The sequence below is a fragment of the Arachis hypogaea genome, chromosome 19 (genome assembly GCF_003086295.3).
Source record: "Arachis hypogaea cultivar Tifrunner chromosome 19, arahy.Tifrunner.gnm2.J5K5, whole genome shotgun sequence".
Taxonomy (NCBI): domain Eukaryota; kingdom Viridiplantae; phylum Streptophyta; class Magnoliopsida; order Fabales; family Fabaceae; genus Arachis; species Arachis hypogaea.
The window spans coordinates 25,472-37,151 of NC_092054.1; the positions used below are offsets into that span (position 1 = coordinate 25,472).

The 11,680-nt window shown below is 34.9% G+C and overlaps 2 protein-coding genes across 2 annotated transcripts; both read right to left on the minus strand.

The window, feature by feature from the left end:
• Window positions 1-603: 603 nt before the first annotated feature.
• LOC112752104 (regulator of nonsense transcripts UPF3) lies at window positions 604-7,435 on the minus strand. The gene is made up of 14 exons (XM_025801523.3): window positions 6,927-7,435; window positions 6,207-6,313; window positions 5,636-5,731; window positions 5,409-5,507; window positions 5,189-5,268; window positions 4,010-4,108; window positions 3,472-3,604; window positions 3,159-3,259; window positions 2,467-2,914; window positions 2,242-2,328; window positions 1,993-2,111; window positions 1,863-1,914; window positions 1,195-1,310; window positions 604-1,094 (listed from the first exon to the last, which is right to left on the minus strand). The coding sequence occupies exons 1-12, from the start codon at window positions 7,070-7,072 to the stop codon at window positions 1,876-1,878; spliced, it is 1,554 nt and encodes a 517-aa protein (XP_025657308.1). The 5' UTR covers window positions 7,073-7,435; the 3' UTR covers window positions 604-1,094; window positions 1,195-1,310; window positions 1,863-1,875.
• A 3,786-nt stretch (window positions 7,436-11,221) lies between these two features.
• On the minus strand, window positions 11,222-11,680 carry LOC140181851 (uncharacterized). Its single transcript, XM_072227389.1, has one exon. It carries the CDS (start codon window positions 11,678-11,680, stop codon window positions 11,222-11,224), a length of 459 nt encoding a protein of 152 aa, XP_072083490.1.

Sequence of the window (11,680 nt, forward strand, 5' to 3'; positions counted from 1 at the left end):
AACCCAAAACCCCCAACCCGAAACCCTAAACCCTAAACCCCCAACCCGGAACCCCCAACCCCCAACCCCCCGGAACCCCCCGAACCCCGACCCCCGTACCCCCGACCCCCGACCCCCGACCCCCGAACCCCCGTACCCCCGAACCCTAAACCCCCTAAACCCTAAACCATAAACCCCAAACCCTAAACCCTAAACCCTAAATAATAACAATTTACAATATTATTTTAAATAAATTTCAAAATAACATTATTTATTAAAAAATAAAATTATTTTAAATATTTTATACAATTAAAAAATATTAAAAAAACATTTAATAAAATTAATTTATATTTTAATATCAAAATAATATTATAAAATTATTGAAACTTTTTTAAAAGTATTTTATATGTATATTGCGCCTTTATATATTATAAAAAAATTAAAATTGGTATGTCCACATCTTCGCATGATATCCTTTATCTATGTCAATGACTCAATGTGCGTACTTCATAGGTAAGAAACATGGCCAATAATCCTGATTATATCATGTAAGAACAACAATAACAGTTAAACAGAAATTCAATTAACCAAAAAATGTAGGTCACCTGCCATGAATGTACTTAATTTCAGGTAACAATAATTTTAGCATTAAATAGGTGAATGTTTTGCACAAGGATACTCGCAACTTTTTTATTGCTTGATCTTTGACAGAAATTAAAATAGGAGTAAATACTAAATAGCTATCGGCGTTTGGCATTTTGAGCAACTCACAGCACTTACCATTGCAGGTCTAATTTTGAATATATCTCCACTGCTATAATAATATTAACACAAAATGGTATTCAGCTGAATGGGAACTGAACGAGACAACGCTGCATTTTTTACTTCCAAGCATACACTGTCAGACTCATGGTAAGCATACATCCCAAACAGTGACATTTCCCGACTTTCAAATACTCAACAATATAAGGAGACACGAACAGTGTAAGGTCAAGCCCACCAACATGCTTAACCATGCCACTCTGTTTCAGTAAATAACCATGTCAACGAGGTCTGTAATGTAACATTGTTTTTCCTTCATTGCGCACGCTACCTTGGGCAAAAACTGGATCTTTCTGTTAAATTTAATGATTAATTTATCTCAATACAAAGAAGTTCCATAAAGAACATTCAAGTAGTTCCATAAATAAAATTTAAGTAGTCCTTTTAACGAACCTTACAAGTCGCTAAGCCTTTGGTTGACCTGAATTAGTTGTGGATGATATACCAAATGACGGTCACAGCCCAACATAGCAGGAATGATCCCCTCAAAACTTCTAGGAATTATTACCCTGATATTGTAAATTGTTAAACCACTATATCAAATTTGCATACTTTAAGACTCTCAAAAAAGGAGAAAAAATGAGAAAGAAGGAGAAGGGGGGAAAAGAGAGAAAGGGAGAGGGGGGGGGGGGGATTTTGCACACTTTAGAAAAGAAAATGAATCAAGCACAACCAGATATACCCGGATAAGAAAAATGTCATGGTCAACCCACTTCGGGTAGTAAAATTTTAAGAGTGTCCAACACAAATTTGAAGCAACATTGGTATCGCAAGTTGCAAAAACTCATGAATGTCATAACTTATGAGCAGTGGGATATGTGCAACATTGACGTTGCATTCAACACACTGATTTAAACCAATACAATGGTTTCACAAACAAAAGATAGTGACCTTCTTCATAAACGGAGAAAGAAAAGACTAAAAAGCACAGGGTTAAAGTATGCTTACAAAATAGAAAACTTCATCAAGAACTTAAGATTTTCAATAAAACACCCCCACTGTTTCAAGACTAGAAGAGATATCAGATGATAAACATAGGTGGGAAATGAGTAATGACTTACCAGATCTGGATTTTTAGGATCCTGAAGATGATTTCTGAACCCAGACTTGTTTCTGCAGACACAATAAGCACTTTAATCGGTTAATCAAGGAAGAGGCATGAGAAAGTACATTAGCAGTTGAAATGTATACCTCGTGAGCACCATGCCCACCACCACCTTTTTTGGATGCCTTCCCATCACCTAAACTGACAGCAACATCATCCTTCCCTATATGGGAAACTCCTCGGCGAGTAAAATTCCTTTGAGGACCTAGACAATTCAAACGATCAGTTGAGGGACGTATCACGTATCCGTAATCCATTATCATAAGGCAAGAAAGAAACTACGGTGTATATTATGACTCTTTCATAATTAGCCATAATCAGTAAAGAGCACCAACCATTCTCAACAGAGGTACTGCTACGTCCAACTATGGAAGCTAAAGATTCCCCATTCCTGTTTGCAGCAGTAACATTTTCTTTTACCTCTGCCAAAACCAGAGGATAAACAAATTTTATTATGCCAAATTTCAAGTAGGGTATTAATTTCAAAAGAAATATTAGATAAGATATATTGTCTATTTTGTTGGTAAACTCAATGCACAGTCAAAAGGTCAAACCTTCACCTGATTCAGGAAGAGTAGGCTGTATCAATGAGGATGGTGACTGCTCATTATCAGCATGTGAAACATCAGAACGACGAAGAGGTGTCCAAACACCACGGTCAGGTCTATCCTTGTTTCTTGTACGTTTTTCTATTTTCTCACCAACACTACCCAAACCATGTGTATCCTTTTTTACAAACTTTTCATCCAAAGATCTTTTGGAATCCCCTTCAGCATTAAGTTTGCTGCTTTCCAAAGAACGAGCAGGTCGCTTTCCATTATCTGAACTTAAGATTTGAATCTTATGTTGGGTCACAGTTGAAGGTTGACTTTGACGAGCCTCACTATTTAGAAGTATGCTCCTAATCAACCTTCCACTAGCTTCACGCCTCTGGTTCTGTTTTGCAGTAGTTGAACCAGCTGAATTTCCAGATTGTATACTTTGCTGCTTTATCACACCCTCAGTGGTCTGAAAGTGCCATAAAAATTTCTTAATAACAAATTCACAGCAATCAGCTCACCCCATGTTTGAGTAAGGGTCTAAAAGTACATATGGGTGACTTAGGACATCCGAAATCACTTCTCATAAGGGAAAAAAAAAGAGGGGGGGGGGGGGTTACTGAAGTCCAGTAAAATGCATGAAAAATGGAGATCAGCATCGTATTAATACTGTAGAAAAGGAAGGGACCCTTTATGGGTAAAACAAAACCTACAATAGGAATTTCCCGTTGTTTTCCTTTCAGAAGAAGGATCTTTTTCTTTCCCGAGTCAGAAGTCACCGGGATTCCAGAAATTGGACCTTCAATGCCGTGTACTTCATTCATGGTGGGAAAAAAGTAATATTAGCTGAGATGAATGAGTATACATATTTGAGAGTGTGTGTGTGTGCGCGCGCGCGTGTGTGTATATAAGCACGTATGAATTAAAGATTCATCTTCTACTCCTCTACTTAAGCACATATGAACCAAAGGCATTCACAGGAAAAAGCTAATCAAACAAAATAGAAAGGAAGAAAAGTCAAATTACAAGTTTCAAGTTCAGATATTCCTTTTATATTCGAAGCAGCTGATTGATCCTCTCGCCGGGGGACCACAGTGAAGGCTGACTTGTCTTTGGACTCTTTTCGAGTGGCATCCTTTACATTGTCCTTTTGAACATACTGAAAATCAGAAACAATTTCAACAAGTCACAGCATCTGCTATTTTTTGGAAGAATGAAGGGAACATTGATTAGAAACAATCAATTATTAAAGAGAAAAGAAAAAAACAAAGCTAATTCAAACTTAGTCATGTAATGCCACTGGCGTACAAAGACATTTAGCAGTGACTGATTTCTTGAAGCCTCAATCCTTTATTTCTTTCTGTTTTTATAGAAGAAGGCTCAGAGTCATTCTAAAGCTCAAGGCCCGCTAAAATGTATCCTCAGAATGAAGTGAACCATTGACAGCATGTTCATCTTGTATTTATAGTATTGACAGAAAAATTAATTCTTCTATGAAAATGTCAAGGCATTCAAAATAAGCCAATTTATAGAAAATGCATTCTTTTTAATTACTAAGACTTACTTTTTTCTTTTCCAAGCCTCGTTTGGTATTGCCTGAGCCAAGCTTGCCTCGCATAGCAGCTCTAGCACTTCTGCTACCTTTTGTGGTGACTGGGAAAGCCTATCATTGATTAATAAGCCATAACATATGGAGTATTGTTAAATAACAACCATGATAAACCATCCAAACTTATGTTATCTGCAATGTAACAAATTAAATTGATATAGGACTAGAATAATTTTACTCAGCAGGTGAGGAAGACAAGCCCATTCCAGCTCAACTGTTGTCGATTTATAAGACCCAACTCACCAATCATAACTTAATCATATGTTCACCAACCAATCAGTAATAGATCATCAAAACCCATAACATTCAATGCTCTCTCAAGATTACAAAATACAAGAAGATCCATTCATCATGATAAATACAAGTGTAAACCTTCCCCGTATTTGGAAGCTTTGCATCAAGTAAGAATGCAATTAATGGCTTAATTAAAAAGGCATAAAAATGCTTTCAAATAACATTGACGCAAAGTGGGTGTCCATCTCTGCCTAAACTTAATAAATTGAAATGGTTAACATTTTTACATACTATTATTAATTAAATTTATACAAAATGTCACTCTTTTTAAGCAAAATTAAATCCTGATATCAGCAAGTGTCAATCCCACTTGCAGCCATTATCACGCATTGCTGTCTTTGAAATGTTAAAGCATATTAAGTGCGTGCACGAGCATATCTTAAACATTTGAAATATAATTGTTCAAATCTCTGGGCCCTATTTGGTTTCAGAAAATGTTTTCTGTTTTCATTTCCAGGGTTTTCTGTTTTCACAATTTTATGAAGGAAAAAAAAGTGAAAACAATAAAAACTAGTTTTATGTTTCCATTTTCTGTCTGTACTTTTTCCTTCATAAAACCCTCAAAACAAAAATAAAACACAAACCAAACAGACCCTTAGTTTGTAAAACCATCATAATTCTAATCAAAACTCAACATAGCCAGCAGAAGCCTAGTAAAAGCACATGGGCGTAAAGATACAATATAATAATTAATTCACTAAACTTCTAACAGTTGTCTGAATCAGGTTAAACAACAAGAAGATGAAATAAAACACCTTATCAATAAATCAATCAGCTGCAAATTAAATGCAACATTGAGAGTCTTAACTAATGACATAAAAGTAGACCTGGAATCATTACCTGCGCACCAATGTCAACAGAACGTTTCTGACGAACATATTCCATCAAGGGTGTGACAATAGGTCCTTCCTTGTTGGCCCCTAGAATGAAGGAGACCATTAGGCATGGTAATTTTGAAATATGTCTTCAGATAAATCTTCATGGACTTGTTTAACCTCAATCTTATGACTTATTGCCTACTGACTTTTAATCAAATAAATTTGGTGAAGCTATAACTAACCAGCTTGCTCAGCTTCTTTTCTTTCCAATTGTATTTCTGCACTGGGAAGATGTTCAGGAGGCTTTGCAATGAATTTGAGGAACTCAAGGTAGTCTGGATCTGTCCTTGTCATCAGGGGCAAAAAGACAAGGGGATTAAATGAAAAGTGCACATGTTGTAAACCCCTAACTACCTAGCATTAGAACATTTAAACAATTAGACCACAAAAAGTTAAATCACATTAATACCTTTATATATAGTCCCTTCACGACCATCTTTTTTCGTAGTTGGTCTTGGAACACGCTGAGAAGGTGCATACTCTACTATTGCTTTATGCTGCGCACCTGATTGAATACTAGACATTAAGATTTTGAATACCATTAAAACATTCAACATTAAATACAGAAAAGTAAAACAAACAGCACATAAAGTTTTATATAAATTCTTTATTTAGACTTTTTTTTTAACTTCAATATTATTGGTTTTGAGGGGTATGATTAGAATAGAAGTTCAAAATTGAAGGAAATGATAAATATGAAAATATGGGCCTCTGTTCATAAAATTTGTGAAAAATGTTGATTGATCTATAGACGAGGTGGAATTTTAAGTCCACTAAATGAATTCTGTCATGGAAACAATCAATTAAAGTTGCAACAAGCATAGGCCTTTTAGAAAGCTAAAAAATAGTACAGAAAACATCACTCATGTTTCAAGGAAAAAAAAATTATCCACCACAACAGAGCAAACAAACTCGTCTAAGTGTTCACACAAATGATTGGCATCAAAACAGTTATGGACAAAATATGCCTCGTGAATTACCTCTCTCGTTGACAAAAACATGTCCATCAAAGAACTCAGCAAACTCAAAAACATCGTCAGGACTCTTGAAGTCTATATAAGCTCGAGAATGCCTCTGGTTCTTGTGGCTGCAAATATTATTATAGCATGCAGAAATTGCAATTTCAATGTTATGTTCTGCTTTGTTTCAGTCCAACGTAAAAAGAGGAAGATGGAACTATAATTTGACCAGCAAGATTAAAAGTGTCCGAGAGCCAACAACTACAACTTGATCTAAAGCCCTAGGATTTATTAAAGTATATTCAATGAAAAAAAATGGTGCAGATGCAGCCAAGCCAACAAAACAAGGCTGGGTCAGTATAGCAATAGCATGTTGGTTCATTTCTCTTTGGCATCGCTGCTCGAGTAAGCTCAGCTCAGCTAGATCCTAGAGGCTAGACGGTGTCTAACTATATATCTCTATAATAATAATAATAATAATAATAATAATAATAATAATAATAATAATAATAATAATAATAATAATAATAATAATAACGGATGGAACCCTCCCTCCATGGAACACATGAGGTGACAAAACAAACGACTTAAAAAAAAAAAGAAAACGAAAAAGTAAAGAGCATAATAAGTAATAGCAATCAATAAATGATGTCCTATAAATTCCATTTTATTCTATGAATGAATTATTTCTTTGAAGGAAAAAAAAGGGGAGAATTAGAACTTAGAAGGAAGGGGAAGTACCTGGTGTTGCCGGGGCGGAAAGAAAACCAATTGTAGCGAGAAGCGAAGTGATTATCGATGTGATGGAGGAGATCAGATTGAGTCAGAGACGGAGGCAAATGCCTAATCACCACTTTCGTCTTTTCCCTTTCCGAACGGACCTTCATCTTCCAGTTCGATCACCAAAACCAACCTTTTTCTTCCTGTATTTCAACTTCCGTCTTTCCCCTTTCCTTCGCTTTGGCTAATCCATCTAGGCATCTAGAAACAACTCACTCGGTGGGCTCTATCGCCCTTCAATATTTGAAAGCTGAAACCCAATACACCATTCGGCCCAGTTTCCGATATTACTTTCTTTTTTAATTAATGACAATACTACGAGCTCCCAAAAAAAATATTTAATCCGATTTTTTATCTTTGATCTTTTTTTTGAGATTTGATTAGTTTTTGTGTCAAAAAAAAATAATATTAATTTTTTTTGACACAAAGACTAATTAGTCCATAAAAATAAAACTCAGAAATTGAAGTAGATTTTTTTTGTTAAGAATTTAGCTATCTTTTGAGATAATTGTCATGAGCTGTTTAGAATTTTTTTTCTTTTTCTCTTTTATCATGTACTAGCATAATTAAATGGTTTAAATTTAGTATATAATAGCGATTGAGATTTTTATTGAGCTGGTTAAATATGTTGTCTCTTAAATCTAAATATATTGTATCTGGACTATGATATAATACTTAAAATTGGAATTGTTCGATCTCTCCTACCCAAAAAAAATCTCGTGCAAGATACAGTAGCCAAAAAAAAGTTCATAATAAAATTATTTTCCAAATTCAATCTATATATCATTAGATTATTTTGTTAATAAAAATCATTAAGATTATTTAAGTACTCCTATAGCTTTTTTATCATAATTAAAGAAAAAGTTAAGTAAAAAATACCAAAGGATATTTGTTAAGAAAATTAAGGGTTTAACTGTTTACGCCTTTACGGATACATATTAGAATTTACAATCACCAATTGAAAAAAAAAATTCATAAAATATACACAAAATTTAAAATTTTAATGTATTTTTTATACATTAATAAAAAATTAAACTACCGAAATAATATTCAAAAATTTATATTTCTAACAAAAATAATTCTAAAAAGTACAACCAATAAATAAACTTTTAAAAGAATGTTATAAAAATAGTCCAAAAAGATTTATTTGTAAGTAGCAAACAAATTGTATATTCAATAAATAACTTGTATATTTTATTTGAGTTTTTATAAGAATATTTAGACAAATATTTAAAAAGATACATGCAAAAAGATTGAAATAAAATTCTATCAATGGATCTCTTTTTCGTTTTTTTATTTAATTCATTTAGCATAAAATTACTATAAAATTGTTTCATTTCACCGAGGTTGGTTTTCGTAAGATCGGTGGTGAAGACAACATTGTCTTAAGTTTTTGAAAGGCCGTTTCATATTCTGAGTTCTATGTGAAGCATTGCTGTTTCTTGAGTATGTTAAAGAAGTGTTGTGAATGATTGGATATTAATGGTAAGAATCAAGGTAACGCGGCTAGTCTTTCATTTAATTATTGTATCTTGTTTATTGTTCGATGACTTCTTATTTTTATTATTGTTTTATATTTTTCAGGGTTTGCCTTAATGCTCCTTGATGTGAGCATGAAATCGAGAAATTTGTCGCTTTTAACTCCAAAGACACATTTTTTAGGGTTAAACCTCATGTTATGTTGTCTTTATTACTTGAAGACTTCTTCTAGGTCAACTCTATGATTTCGGTCTCGTTCTGTTTTTACCACCATGTCGTCAAAGTAGACCTCGAGATTCTTTTTTATTTGTTTGTTGAAAACTTTGTCCATGAGTCATTGATAAATGACACCTGCATTCTTTAAGCCAAAAGACATAACCTTATAACAATAAAATTTACTAATTCAGTAATAAAAGCTGCTTTGTATTCGTCCTTGGGATGAATTAGGATTTAGTTATAGTCTGAATATGCGTCTAGGAAACTTAAAATATTATAACACGAGGCATTATCTACAAGTTTATCATTACATGGGAGAGGGTAAGCATCTTTTAGACATGCTTTATTTAAATTAGTAAAGTCTACACACATTCGCCATTTACCTGAGGCTTTCCTTACCATTACAACGTTGGACAGCCACGTTGTAAAACGCAGGTCTTTTATGAATCCTGCGTGCAATAGTTTCCGAGTTTCCTCCAGGCATACTGACCTTTTTTTGTCGCCCATGTTTCTTTTTCTTTGTGATATAGGTCGGATTTTTGGGTCAATTTGTAATGTATGGCATATGTAGCTCGGATCGATGTCAGGCATGTCTGCTGGAGTCTATGTGAAGAGGTCAACGTTTTTTCGGAGTATGTTGATGATGTTTTCTTTGTTTCCTGCAAGGAGAGAGCGGCTTATGTAAGTAAAATGATTGTCATTATTGTCTAATGTTATCTTTTTAAGATTGTCTATTGGTGAGGGTCTGTCTTGAAGATCTTCTCTGGGGTCAAGGTCTGCTATGTTTGAAATATTTGCCATGTTGAATGTATTTCTCGAAAGCTCGATTCTTGGAGCATTTTCTAATTTGATTTTAAGGCTTTCGTTGTAACAATGCCGAGCCTCTCTGGTGGAGAGGATTATGCCAATTCGGAATATAGACAAAACGATTCCGTTGATAGCATAGTCCGAATTGACAATCGATCCTCTCAATCAAAGTTTAGAAGGACAAATTATCACAATTAAAACCAATATAAACCGGGAGTTTGAATTCCCAGGTCGTCTCCCAAGGACCAGTGATTAATGAGTGCGCAATTTCGGTTGTGAAGATAACAAGATTTTCAATGAAGAGATAAACAATTAAAGGAATAAAAGAACATTCAAAATTGCAAGTAATGTACTAATAAAGGAATTAAAGAACTAGCTATGTAATATGAACAAATAAGATATAAAAGTGATTGATGTATGTATGTGTGTGTGTGATTCAAAGCATAAATAGAATCTTGGCTTGGGATAAGCTAAGGGTCCTTACCTTGTTGCAACCACAACTATGACAATTGTAATGGATTAATCTCACTTAGTTAACCCTTACATCGGAGAGTAGGTCAAGTGAGCATAGTTATTCTTAATCCACAAATCCTAACTCACTTGCTAATCGCCTTAGCAACAAGTTAGCGTTAGTGGAAACAAGAACAATTAACAATCCAAAAATTATTACTAAATGTTGGACATTCCAACTCTAGGAACCCATATGCTCATTTTTTCCAAGCCAAGAGGTGGAAATTTAGCCCATAATCAAAATTGACATTTCCACAAACACTTGGTGGGCATAAACATAAATCATGACAAAATTGAGAAAATGCTTGAAACTATGAGCAACAAATGATCAAAAGCAACAATAGTAACTCAACCAAGCATATAACAATCATCAATCATCAAAATCATCAACAAGAGATCAAAATTGCAAAAAGTATATGTATTAATTATATGACTTTAACTACAAGAAAGAGATCAAAATTGTAACTATAAAAAGTAGTAATTAAGAAATACTTACAATGGAGGCTAGCAAAAATCCAAGATCAAAATTGGAAATGGCACTTGAAATGTAAAACCCTAATGGTGTTGAGAGAAAACTTAAAGAAAAACTAAACTAAAGCCTCCTACTACTATCTAAAAACTACCCTAATGACATGCTATCCTTCTACTATGTTTGCCCCCTCCAATATGAGCTATGGCCATCAGAATTAGGCCTCCAATCCCTCAAAAACGTGAGTCACATGCGTTTTTAATGAAAGCATGTGCGGGCACCTGTGCGTACGCACAGACGTGTGCACACGCACACTTGGCCGAAATCTCAGGTTGTGTGTACGCACAAGAGGCTGTGCGCACGCACACTTCGCAATGCTTTGGATGATGATGCGACGCACAAGATGTTGTGCACTCACACACTTTGCTTTGCTTTGCTACCTGTGCGTACGCACAAGGTGCTGTGCGCACGCACACATCGCTTTGCTCTTCTCCTTTGTTTCTTCATGCTTCCTCCTCCTTGCATGATCCTTTTCCATTCTCACCAAGCCATTCCTATCTTATACCTCTGAAATTACTCACAAACAACATCAAGGTATCGAATGGAAGGCAAATGGCATAAAATAGGTCAAATTAGGCATAAAAGAGCATGTTTTCATAATCAAGCACAATTTAGGAGGAAAGCTCAAAAGCATGCTATTTAATGGAATAAGTGTAGGTTTGTATGATAAAATCCACTCAATTCTAACAAAAAATTATCGTAAAATATGGATTCATTACTCTCTCTGATCAGAGTGTATAATGGCTACTTGGTTGTCCTGTACCTGAAACTTAGCACAAAGGTGAACAGTAGATATGATAGCACCAAAAGAATTCAAAAAAGGTCTACCAAGAATGACATTATAAGGACTAGGGCAGTCCACCACCAAGAACTGCACGTCCTTTGTTGTTGATAGAGGGTAGTCACCCAATGTTACTTTCATCCATATGCTCCTGAGAATAGGTACTCGTTTTTCTGAGAATCCTACCAATTCTCCCGAGGAAGGTTGCATTATTTTGTCACTTAGCTTCATCTTCTGGACAGTAGAGTAGAATAGGATATCAGCACTGCTGCCCGGGTCAAGTAGGACTTTCTTAACTAGGAGGTCTCCCGCTTGGATGGAAATGACCACTGGATCGTCTAGATTGGTGGCTTTTGCTTGGTAGTCAGATTGCTCGAAGGCTATGGTGGACAT